General features: G+C 47.2%; 1 protein-coding gene and 1 long non-coding RNA gene across 2 annotated transcripts; both read left to right on the top strand.

Moving 5' to 3' along the window:
- Positions 1-6140: 6140 nt before the first annotated feature.
- LOC140219502 (putative nuclease HARBI1) lies at positions 6141-7424 on the top strand. The gene is made up of 2 exons (XM_072289321.1): positions 6141-6701; positions 7284-7424. The coding sequence occupies exons 1-2, from the start codon at positions 6141-6143 to the stop codon at positions 7422-7424; spliced, it is 702 nt and encodes a 233-aa protein (XP_072145422.1).
- A 67-nt stretch (positions 7425-7491) lies between these two features.
- Positions 7492-12094, top strand: LOC129385976 (uncharacterized). Its single transcript, XR_008613452.2, has 2 exons — positions 7492-7889; positions 11132-12094. It is a non-coding gene; the product is annotated as an uncharacterized lncRNA (long non-coding RNA).
- The last annotated feature ends 942 nt before the right edge of the window (positions 12095-13036 follow it).

The following is a 13036-nucleotide window of genomic DNA, read 5'->3' as shown; positions in this document are numbered from 1 at the left end:
TTTTTTAAAGAGCGCCATATACTCAGTGGCCCATACCCACTGATCCATATCGGCATCAAAGAGGTTCATTGAAGAGCGGCACATACAAAGTTGTACACACTTAGTGATTTCAGTCCGGGTTAAAGGCTTTAATCGAAGAGCGGCCTTTACCTAGTGGTTCCCCCCCAGGGACTCAAAGCAGTGTGAAAGAGGGTCATTGATGAGCCGCACATGGATAGTCGCACAAGCCTAATCATTCAGTCGTGGTGAAATACTTTTATTCAAGAGCGGCGCTTACCTAGTAGTTCATACCCATTGGCGCAAAGTGGGATCAAAGAGGTTCTTTGAAAAGCGGCGCATGCATAGTTGCACATACCTAGCGATTTCAGTAAGTGTGAAAGGCAATTATTGAAAATCGGCGCTTACCCAGTGGTTCATACCCCGTCACCCAAATTCGCCTCAAATAGGTGCATTGAAGTGCAGCAAGTATACAGTTGCACATACGCAGTGACTTCAGTTGGCGTGTGAGTTTCTGTGAAGAGCGGCACATACACATTGGCCCATATGCACTGACCCATATTGGCGTCAAACAGGTTCCTTGAAGAGCGGCACATGCATAGTTTCACAAAGTAAATTCAGCCGGGGTCAAAGGCCTTAATTGAAGAGCGGCGCTTACACAGCGCTTCACACCAAGTGACCCAATGTGGCCACATACCTAGTGAATTCAGTCGGCGTATCACTTTCCATGAACAGCGGCGCAGACCCAGTGGCCCATAAGCACTGACCCACAACGGCTTCAGAGGTTTCTTGAGCAGCTGCACAAGAACAGTTGCTCATACCGATTTCAGTCGGGGAGAAAGGCTTTTCTTGAAGACCGGCACTTTTTCAGTGGATCATAGCCAGTGACCGAAAGCGGCATCAAACGGGTTCATTGAAGAGCAGCAAGTATATAGCTGCACATACCTAGTGACTTCCGCCGGCATGTGACTTTCCATAAGGAGCGGCGCATACCCAGTGGCCCATAGCCACTGACCCATATCGGCGTCAAAGAGGTTCCTTCAAGAGCGGTGCATTAACAGTCGCCCATATCTAGTCATTTCAGCCGGCGTGAAAAGCTTTTATTGAAGAGTGGCTCTTAGACAATGAATCATACCAGTGACCGAAAGTGGCATAAAAGACGTTCACTGAAGAGCGGCACATCATCAGTTCCACATACCTGCTGACTTGTCTGTGTGTGACTTTCCTTGAAGAGCGTCGAATACCCTGTGGCCCATACGAACTGCCCATATTGGCGTCAAAGAGGTTTTTTGAAGAGCGCCACAAGCACAGTTGCACATACCTTATCAGTCCAGTCGGGATGAAAGGCTTTTATTCAAGAGAGGCGCTTACCCAGTGGTTCAAATCGCGTGACCCATATTTACCTCAAAGAAAAGATCCATTGGGTCAAATAGGTTCATTGAAGAGCAGCACGTATACAGTTGCGCATGCCCAATGACTTCAGCGGGCGTGCGACTTTCCTTGAAGAGCACCACATACCTAGTGGCCTGTATGCACAGTCCCATATCGGCGTCACAGAAGTTCCTTGAAGAGCAACTCTTGCACAGTTGCACACAGGTAGTCATTTCAGTAGAGTGAAAAGCTTTTATTGAAGAGTGACGATTACCCAGTGGTTCATATTCCGTGACCCTAACTGGCGTGAAAGAGATTCATTGAAAATGAGCAAATGTCCAGTTGGACATACCCAATGACTTCAGTCGGCATGTGAATTTCCTTGAAGAGCAGCACATAACCAGTGGCCTATATGCACTGTCCCATATCGGCGTCACAGAAGTTCCCTGAAGAGCGACTTTTGCACAGTTGCGCATAGCTGATCATTTCAGTAGGGCGAAAGGCTTTTATTGAGGAGTGACGATTACGCAGTGGTTCATATTCCGTGACCCAAACTAGCGGGAAAGAAATCCATTGAAAATGAGCAAGTATACAGCTACACTTACCAAGCGACTTCAGTTGGCGTCTGAGTTTCCTTGAAGAGCAGACCATATACAGTCTCCTATAAGCACTGTGCCATATCGGCGTCACAGAAGATCCCTGGAGAGCGACTCTTGCACAGTTCCACATAGCTGATCATTTCAGTAGGGTGAAAGGCTTTTATTGAAGAGTGACGATTACCCAGTGGTTCCTATACCGTGACCAAAACTAGCGGGAAAGAGATTCATTGAAAATGAGCAAGTATACAGTTACACTTACCCAGCGACTTCAGTCGGCGTGTGAGTTTCCTTGAAAAGCGGCATATATCCAGTGACCTATATGCACTGTGCCATATCGGCGTCACAGAAGTTCCCTGAAAAGCGACTCTAGCACAGTTGCACATAGCTGATCATTTCAGTAGGGTAAAAGGCTTTCATTGAAGAGTGACAATTACCCAGTGGTTCATATTCCGTGACCCAAACTGGCGTGAAAGAGATTCATTGAAAATGAGCAAGTATAATGTTACACTTACCCAGTGACGTCAGTCGGCGTGTGGGTTTCCTTGAAGAGCAGCACATATCCAGTGGCCTATATGCATTGTGCCATATCGGCGTCACAGAAGTTCCCTGAAGAGCGACTCTTGCACAGTTGCATATAGCTGATCATTTCAGTAGGGTGAAAGGCTTTTACTGAAGAGTGACGATTACCCAGTGGTTCATATTGCGTGACCCAAACTAACGTGAAAGAGATTCATTGAAAATGAGCAAGTATACAGTTACACTTACCCAGCGACTTCAGTTGGCGTCTGAGTTTCCTTGAAGAGCAGACCATATACAGTCTCCTATAAGCACTGTGCCATATCGGCGTCACAGAAGATCCCTGGAGAGCGACTCTTGCACAGTTCCACATAGCTGATCATTTCAGTAGGGTGAAAGGCTTTTATTGAAGAGTGACGATTACCCAGTGGTTCCTATACCGTGACCAAAACTAGCGGGAAAGAGATTCATTGAAAATGAGCAAGTATACAGTTACACTTACCCAGCGACTTCAGTCGGCATGTGAATTTCCTTGAAAAGCGGCATATATCCAGTGACCTATATGCACTGTGCCATATCGGCGTCACAGAAGTTCCCTGAAAAGCGACTCTAGCACAGTTGCACATAGCTGATCATTTCAGTAGGGTAAAAGGCTTTCATTGAAGAGTGACAATTACCCAGTGGTTCATATTCCGTGACCCAAACTGGCCTGAAAGAGATTCATTGAAAATGAGCAAGTATAATGTTACACTTACCCAGTGACTTCAGTTGGCGTGTGAGTTTCCTTGAAGAGCAGCACATATCCAGTGGCCTATATGCATTGTGCCATATCGGCGTCACAGAAGTTCCCTGAAGAGCGACTCTTGCACTGTTGCGCATAGCTGATCATTTCAGTAGGGTGAAAGGTTTTTATTGAAGAGTGACGATTACCCAGTGGTTCATATTCCGTGACCCAAACTTGCGTGAAAGAGATTCATTGAAAATGAGCAAGTATACATTCACACCTACCCAGTGACTTCAATTGGCGTGCGAGTTTCCTTGAAGAGCAGCACATATCCAGTCGCCTATAAGCACTGTGCAATATCGGCGTCACAGAAGCTGCGTGTAGGGCGACTCTTGCACAGTTGCACATAGCTGATCCTTTCAGTAGGGTGAACTGCTTTTATTGAAGAGTGACGATTACCCAGTGGTCCATATTCCGTGACCCAAACTAGCGGGAAAGAAATCCATTGAAAATGAGCAAGTACACAGTTACACTTACCCAGCGACTTCAGTCGGCCTGTGAGTTTCCTTGAAGAGCAGCACATATCCAGTGGCCTATATGCACTGTGCCATATCGGCGTCACAGAAGTTCCCTGAAGAGCGACACTTGCACAGTTGCGCATAGCTGATCATTTCAGTAGGGTGAAAGGCTTTTATTGAAGAGTGACGATTACCCATTGGTTCATATACCGTGACCCAAACTTGCGTGAAAGAGATTCATTGAAAATGAGCAAGTATACATTCACACCTACCCAGTGACTTCAGTTGGCGTGCGAGTTTCCTTGAAGAGCAGCACATATCCAGTGGGCTATAAGCACTGTGCCATATCGGCGTCACAGAAGTTCCCTGAAGAGCGACTCTTGCACAGTTGCGCATAGCTGATCATTTCAGTAGGATGAAAGGGTTTTATTGAAGACTGACGATTACCCTGTGGTTCATATTCCGTGACCCAAACTGGCGTGAAAGAGACTCATTCAAACAGAACAAGCGTACATTCACACTTACCCAGTGACTTCAGTCGGCGTGTGAGTTTCCTTGAAGAGCAGCACATATCTAGTGGCCTATAAGCACTGTGCCATATCCGCGTCACAGAACTTCCCTGAAGAGCGACTCTTGCACAGTTGGACATAGCTGATCATTTCAGTAGGATGAAAGGCTTTTATTGAAGAGGGACAATTACGCAGTGGTTCATATTCCGTGACCCTAACTGGCGTGAAAGAGATTCAATGAAAATGAGCAAGTATACAATTACACTTACCCAGTGACTTCAGTCGGCGTCTGAGTTTCCTTGAAGAGCAGCAGATATCTAGTGGCCTATAAGCACTGTGCCATATCGGTGTCACAGAAGTTCCCTGAAGAGCGAATCTTGCACAGTTGCGCATAGCTGATAATTTCAGTAGGGTGAAAGGCTTTTACTGAAGAGTGACGATTACCCAGTGGTTCATATTCCGTGACCCAAACTTGCGTGAAAGAGACTCATTGAAACAGAGCAAGCATACATTCACACTTACCGAGTGACTTCAGTCGGCGTGTGAGTTTGCTTGAAGAGCAGCACATATACAGTCGCCTATAAGCACTGTGCAATATCGGCGTCACAGAAGCTGCGTGTAGGGCGACTCTTGCACAGTTGCACATAGCTGATCATTTAAGTAGGGTGAAATGCTTTTATTGAAGAGTGACGCTTACCCAGTGGTTCATATTCCGTGACCCAAACTAGCGGGAAAGAGATTCATTGAAAATGAGCAAGTATACAGTTACACTTACCCAGTGACTTCAGTCTGCGTGTGAGTTTCCTTGAAGAGCGGCACGTATCCAGTGGCCTATATGCACTGTGCCATATCGGCGTCACAGAAGTTCCCTGAAGAGCGACTCTTGCACTGTTGCGCATAGCTGATCATTTCAGTAGGGTGAAAGGCTTTTATTGAAGAGTGACGATTACCCATTGGTTCATATACCGTGACCCAAACTTGCGTGAAAGAGATTCATTGAAAATGAGCAAGTATACATTCACACCTACCCAGTGACTTCAGGTGGCGTGCGAGTTTCCTTGAAGAGCAGCACATATCCAGTGGGCTATAAGCACTGTGCCATATCGGCGTCACAGAAGTTCCCTGAAGAGCGACTCTTGCACAGTTGCGCATAGCTGATCATTTCAGTAGGATGAAAGGCTTTTATTGAAGACTGACGATTACCCTGTGGTTCATATTCCGTGACCCAAACTGGCGTGAAAGAGACTCATTCAAACAGAGCAAGCGTACATTCACACTTACCCAGTGACTTCAGTCGGCGTGTGAGTTTCCTTGAAGAGCAGCACATATCTAGTGGCCTATAAGCACTGTGCCATATCCGCGTCACAGAACTTCCCTGAAGAGCGACTCTTGCACAGTTGGACATAGCTGATCATTTCAGTAGGATGAAAGGCTTTTATTGAAGAGGGACAATTACGCAGTGGTTCATATTCCGTGACCCTAACTGGCGTGAAAGAGATTCAATGAAAATGAGCAAGTATACAATTACACTTACCCAGTGACTTCAGTCGGCGTCTGAGTTTCCTTGAAGAGCAGCAGATATCTAGGGTGCGATCTTGTACGCGTTCCAAAATAGAACGGAGGCGGACCGTTCCATCGAGCCGCACACGATTGGTCAATTTGAACCGCGACGAATGCCATGACGTCAATTGTCACGTGAGCCGTGACGTCTTGCTGCTCATAATTATTCCGTGTCGTCTGCTAACGGACGAACGCCACGGAACGGACGGAGAGTCCGTCCGGAGCGATAGAACGGATTAGAACGGCTACCAGACGGCTTGGATTGGATTAGAACGTAAGTGCTTGGAACAGTTAGCATCTTTCGTATCCGGGTCGATCCGATTCCGCGTTCCAACAGTTGGAGAACATGGCGTTTTTCTCTGCCGTGCCTTTTCGTGTCGCCTGTGCGGCTGCTGCAGTCGCGCAGAGACGACGACCCGAGGTAGATGATGCATTTGAAGAGTTGACGGAAGAAGAGTTCCGGCAGTATTTTCGTCTGTCCAAACGAACAGTGCGTAGCTTGTGCGACGAGCTTGACCCTATCATTGGATGCCAGCGAGCCAGTGGCCTTTCTACAGAAAGGAAGGTGTTGTGCGCGCTGCGATTCTTCGGCACCGGGAGCTTCCAGAGGAGCGTTGGTCGCGAGGAACACGTAGGCATGGCACAGTCGGCCGTGAGCAGCACCATTCACGAGGTGACGGAGGCCATCATTTCCGTGTCTGCCCGGCGAAAGTTGGTGGACTTTCCATTGACACCGGCTGCCAAGGATAAGGCAAAGGCGGCGTTTGCGCGACGCGGCGCCATTCCAGGCGTGCTAGCGTGCGTCGATGGCACATTGATCGCCATTATGAAGCCAGAAGGACTCAGCCCGGCTGACACGGCGAGCTTCATGTCGAGAAAGGGTTATTACGCCCTGAACGTCATGGTCGTAAATACCGTTGGAATGTTTTACTTCAAACTGTGGTTGCCATTTTTACTCGCCCATAGTTGCAATTGTTCGGTTTAATGCCCAAGCTGGCATAACAAGTAATGTAACGATTAAAAGAGGACATGCGGGGAACTGTTTACGAGCTCGTTGAAATCTGACATGTCGGGAGTAATGATGAGTGCCATGTGTTGTGCATAATCAGTCTGCCGTTCCAAAATTGTGTTTTAAATGGGCAGCAGTCGTAGCAGAAATGGATACACTGTAGGGAAGACACGATGGAAGCATTTTGAACACGGAAGTACTTACAACCATTGCATGGGCTGGCTTTGGCTCGTATGGGGGTTCTTGCGCAATATCGGGCCTCGAGTTTTCATTTAGCTATCAATTAGTGCGAACCATAGGCGTCCACATAAGGGGGGTGGCGCATTGCCCCCCCCCCCCCAATTGCAAGACCCTGTGCACGCCTATGGCTGAAACAGTCTGCTACTTGTACCAGCGTACGTGTATTCTTTTGTGCATATGAATGGCAAAACGGATTTTGAGCATATCTGCAGCGCTATTTTGTATTGCTCCCCATTGCAGGTTTGCAACGCGGAACTTCGCATTCTTGTTGTGGACCCCCGGTTCCCTGGTTCGTGCCACGACTCTTTGGTGTGGCAGCGTAACCCACTGCGTGCACGCCTAGCCGCACAACTGCAGCCTGGCGAGTATCTGCTTGGTTAGTATTCGTAATGCGTACCCCTAACTAGGGCAGAGCACTCAGCTGTCACTTTCTGCAATAAGAGACTCAGGATATCCTCTCGAGCCATGGCTGCTTGTTCCAGTACCTGGCAGCCATGCCGGCACCAGCTCTGAAGGCCACTACAACCAGGAGCACGCATCCATGCGCAATGTTGTGGAGAGATGCATCGGGGTGTTGAAAAGCAAGTTCCGCTGCTTGCAGCGCTTTCGGACACTGCTGTACAGCCCCGATAGAGCAGCGCGAATCATTTATGCATGCGTTGCTCTCCATAACATTGCCTTGGACGCGGGCGACTGGACATTGGAGGACTATGGTGGGGAAGTGCCACCAGCTGAGGAGCCAGAGGAGCCAGGAGACATCCAGGTGCTGGCACCACAAGACGTGTTCCTCAGAGGAAGGCAGCAGCGCAGCGCAGTTGTCAACCTTTTCTGAAGGACACAGGAATGGTGAGTTTTCATAATACATAATTTATTTATACAAAGTGCAGTGCCCTTAGGCTATCACAGGGGTGTGTTTGTACAGCGGAAAATATATTTAAAAATTTGTATACACGACAAGTGCACCTCCATACGAATGGTCAGTGTTCCCAATCCACACATCAGACAGATGATAATTTAAACACAAACGAAGTACACTTCGTTTCGCCAAAGACTTGAAAAATTATAGACCGATCAGCTTACTGTCCGTTGCCTACAAAGTATTTACTAAGGTAATTGCAAATAGAATCAGGAACACCTTAGACTTCCGTCAACCAAAGGACCAGGCAGGATTCTGTAAAGGCTACTCAACAATAGACCATATTCACACTATCAATCAGGTGATAGAGAAATGTGCGGAATATAACCAACCATTATATATAGCTTTCATTGATTACGAGAAAGCGTTTGATTCAGTCGAAACCTCAGCAGTCATGGAGGCATTGCGGAATCAGGGTGTAGACGAGCCGTATGTAAAAATACTGAAAAATATCTATAGCGGCTCCACAGCCACTGTAGTCCTCCATAAAGAAAGCAACAAAATCCCAATAAAGAAAGGCGTCAGGCAGGGAGATACGATCTCTCTAATGCTATTCACAGCGTGTTTACAGGAGGTATTCAGAGACCTGGATTGGGAAGAATTGGGCATAAGAGTAAATGGAGAATACCTTAGTAACTTGCGCTTCGCTAATGATATTGCCTTGCTTAGTAGCTCAGGGGACCAACTGCAATGCATGCTGACTGATCTGGAGAGGCAGAGCAGAAGGGTGGGACTAAAAATTAATCTGCAGAAAACTAAAGTAATGTTTAATAGTCTCGGAAGGGAACAGCAGTTTACGATAGGTAGCGAGGCACTGGAAGTGGTAAGGGAATACATCTACTTAGGACAGGTAGTGACTGCTGATCCGGATCATGAGAGTGAAATAATCAGAAGAATAAGAATGGGTTGGAGTGCGTTTGGCAGACATTCGCAGATCATGAACAGCAGGTTGCCATTATCCCTCAAGCAAAAAGTGTAAGAGAGCTGTGTCTTACCAGTACTCACGTACGGGGCAGAAACCTGGAGGCTTACGAAAAGGGTTCTATTTAAATTGAGGACGACGCAACGAGCTATGGAAAGAAGAATGATAGGTGTAACGTTAAGGGATAATAAAAGAGCTGATTGGGTGAGGGAACAACCACGAGTTAATGATATCTTAGTTGAAATCAAGAAAAACAAATGGGCATGGGCAGGACACGTAATGAGGAGGGAAGATAACCGATGGTCATTAAGAGTTACGGAATGGATTCCAAGGGAAGGGAAGCGTAGCAGGGGGTGGCAGAAAGTTAGGTGGGCGGATGAGATTAAGAAGTTTGCAGGGACTACATGACCGGGGTAGTTGGAGAAGTATGGGAGAGGCTTTGCCCTGCAGTGGGCGTAACCAGGATGATGATGATGAAGTACACTTATACAAAGAATCCTTTAAATAGAATGCCACGGCCGTGGAAACAATTGTACCCTCGCCACTATGCAAGAGTCTCCAAGGCTGCCACTTATTAACAGTAGTACTCGCGAATCAGTCGTAAGGCAATGCTTCATGCCCCTTCATCTGTGAAGAACTGCATTCGCTGCTGCTCCCAAGCTAGCATTGTCTTATGCAATATGCACATCACAAAGTACTTCTTTCCTAGTGGAACATGAAACGCGGTAGCAACGTGAAAGTGCAGCCTTTTCTTTAAATATCACATGAAATATGAAATAAAAACATCCCTTGACCCATCATAGTCATGACAGACTTGATGGAAGCAATGCATATGATTGGCACTCTGTACTCATGGTCACCATCAGCAAAAGGTGCGAAAAATGTTCATAAAGCACATCAGAATGAACGCAACCGCCGCATCCTGTGCATTTTGACGCTCAGTGTACGTTGGTAGGAGTGAGGCAATATGCTTGCTAGCCATCTCTTGTGCTAGGTGTATCAAAACTTCTGTGCAAGCATGAATACGCAGGCGAGGCAAGCAAGTAACGCGTAATGAATGCGGATTCAAACACAAACAAAATGTAACGCCGAGTGTAGTGACAGCATTATACTCGTCACATCATGTCCAAATGGGTAGATGTAAATTAACGTAAAAGTGCAAAAAATAGATAGGTCAACTTTATCACACTCTATGATGACAAGTACATCACAAACCTTGTAGTACAACATGCTTCAGGTAGCAAAGCATGTGACAACATTGCAACATCAGCATCACACAATTCTTTTTCACCACGGCATGTAAAACTTGCAATTACATTTACGTGACCTTGCAAGAAAGTATGACTATCCCAGGTATGTCCATTCCCTTGTCAGTGTTATGAGTCACTGACTAGAAGCATTCATTTCTCGGCAGCAATTGTAGTGCGATGATAAACAGGTGAATCATAATTGTAAAAAGCTGAGTGCACTTGCCAGCTGTGATGAAACATGTTACATAAAACATGAATAATTGGCTCTGCAATCTCACAGCACCCAGAAAGTGTCATGCGTGAAAGTTATTCTTGCAATGACTCCCTTGGAACGAAGACTAGAGGAAACCAATCACTGGTGTGGTGCAATGATGGTCATTTTCATTTTGAAACTATGCAACTTAAAGAGTGACTAGTTTGGTGCTCTGAAAAAAAGACATTGTAGTCGTTGCACCTTAGCCTCATTGTGCCGAAATGAAAATATCACAGTGCAAACACTATGCGGTAACGCTTCATAATGAGTGCAGTAAGCTACAACACAGTGAAGCAATATAAATATCGCATTACAAAACCCATACACAGAAATAGACAACTATTTGTAACGATTCCAGTGTGAATGACTAGGCGCCTTCGAAATGTGTAAATAAAAAAAGCACGCTGGCATTGCAGCTGGATAAGCATAAATAGAAAGAGGCAAATACAACAGAACAAAAATGGGTGCGCGCATTGCACCTCTCAACCAAAAAATCCTCTATTACTCAAAGGAAACTCAAACAACAGAACAAAAATGGGTGCGCGCATTGCACCTCTCAACCAAAAAATCCTCTATTACTCAAAGGAAACTCAAACAACAGAACAAAAATGGGTGCGCGCATTGCACCTCTCAACCAAAAAATCCTCCTCTATTACTCAAAGGAAACTCAAACAATAAATAAACAAAACAAACGGAACTGGTGAAACAAATGAATAAAATGATAAATTAATGTCTCGCTTGCTGCAGGTGCTCAGTGATGTCCTGCGCTATGGCGCGCACCTGCTCCAGGATCCCCTCCTGGGCTGCTGCCGTCCGCTCTGCCGCGACAGCGAGGCGGGTTGTGGAGGCCTCGATTCTGCGCAGCACCTGGAATGAATAATCATGGTGGAACTGTTCGCATCAGTTGCTGATTACTCGCAACCAGCTCACGGCTGCAAGCTGCTGTTGTGAAGAATTGCAACGTGCACAACGATTCCCTCTCTGCTGAAGAGCCACTGGCCTGATGGCATCCTTTGGCAGTGTCAAGCGTCGAGTACAAGCTATGCCCTCTTCGTTTGGACAGACAAAGACCTGCTGGAACTACTCTTCCGTCATCTACTCTAATGCATCTCTCACCATCAAACAGCCCTTTTCAGGGCTAACCAACTTTTCGTCCGGCGGCTGATCGTTGGCAAGACACGTTACCGAGCCCTCTATACAACGCATATTTCTTGTTTACATCCCAAGCTGATTTGTTTTTCAGATTCATGATTTACTTATAACAAAGCATAAAGAATATTTATGTCCTTCATGTAAAATGACACCAAAGGGCCTACCAACCTGCAGCACCTCGTCGCCCTGTTCCAGGCTGCGGGCGCACTGCGACGACATCGTCGTCAGGGTATCCACCCGTCGCGGTCGCTGTCGACGTGGTGGCCGAACAGGTTGCTGCAACACTGAAAACATACAGCATTTTCTACAGTTGCACTGCATTTTATGGTACGAATAAAAGTGGCTATGGCCATGTTATGGCTTATTGGGCTAGTTCAGTAAAATACAAGAGCTCATTTTATTTAACAGCTTGAGGATCAATAACTTACCAGGTGCAGCGGCCACCCTTTCGGCAGGCGCCGCGCCGCGCGGTGGATCCTCTGCCGCTGTAGAGTAAACACATTAATGTTTACGAACTGCACACACAATTGGCGATAATTAAAACACTCATTCCTCTGATGCTTACGTGTCGCTGTGCTCACGCCCGCAGCCTCGTCTTGGACGACGACTTCCATCGCGCAGGTGGGGACGTCAGCCTGCTGGAAAATGTCATAAGCGTGGCTATTTGTTACAATGCCTACGTTGCAAGTTTTCGTACTAATTTGCGAAAATATTGTGCAATTATTGAGTGCTTAATGATCCCATGTGTTACCGTCCTCGTGCACTTCCGCGAAGGCATTTTAATTCTGTGTTAATCATTTAACCCCCCATTTCCCGAAAACGCAGCCAACTGAGATTCTAGTTGATTAACCTACCTGCTTTTCCGTTCTCTCCTACGCTATTTTCCTGTTCACCAACGGTGTCGCGTTCTGCTAAAGGTAGCACTTACAGATAATGACAAACTCTAAACCGGCACCATTCAGGAACCCATGATATTACGGCGGCAGTGTGCTTACCTCTTGGTAGGGGAGGTCGGTCACACCGTGGAGGCGGACCGTCCCGGTGAGCTCCAGGACTCGGCCATGAAAGCCATGTAGCCGCCCCCCTCCTGTGCTTCTGAAAATACACGCCAATGTCGAAGGACAAATCGCCCAGGCCATTGGACGGTCACTCACCTTTGTTCTTGGGCAAGTGCGGCAGCGTTGCGGCGGGCCTCGAACACCTGCTTCCGCCACCACTCTTGCCACTGCTCGGTGGTTTTCACAACGGGGCCTTGAGTGTTGAGCTGGTCGGCTAGCTGCTGCCACAGCCGTCGGCGGTCGCCAGCAGTGAAGCGCGGCCCCAGCTCGCTGGATCTTATAGCCAGCTGGGGATGCGCTTCCATGAAGGCGACCACCGTCTCTCTCTGCGCCTCCGACACACGTGGCCCCTTCACCGGTGCTGTCACGTTTAGCGCCATGGCTTCCAGTGCTCGACTGAACGACTGAACCAACCGCTTCAAAATTCGCGCCGTGTGCTTGA

The sequence above is a fragment of the Dermacentor andersoni genome, chromosome 7 (assembly GCF_023375885.2).
Source record: "Dermacentor andersoni chromosome 7, qqDerAnde1_hic_scaffold, whole genome shotgun sequence".
Taxonomy (NCBI): domain Eukaryota; kingdom Metazoa; phylum Arthropoda; class Arachnida; order Ixodida; family Ixodidae; genus Dermacentor; species Dermacentor andersoni.
The sequence above is the reverse complement of the archived record's forward strand: the minus strand, read 5'-3'. Positions and strand labels throughout refer to the sequence as shown.

Bases quoted from the DNA above. Each gene is read 5' to 3' on its own strand.
- LOC140219502 (XM_072289321.1), top strand. From the start codon at position 6,141: ATGGCGTTTTTCTCTGCCGTGCCTTTTCGTGTCGCCTGTGCGGCTGCT. The intron at 6,702-7,283 runs GTAAATACCGTT...TCCCCATTGCAG, and splicing joins ACGCCCTGAACGTCATGGTC to GTTTGCAACGCGGAACTTCG.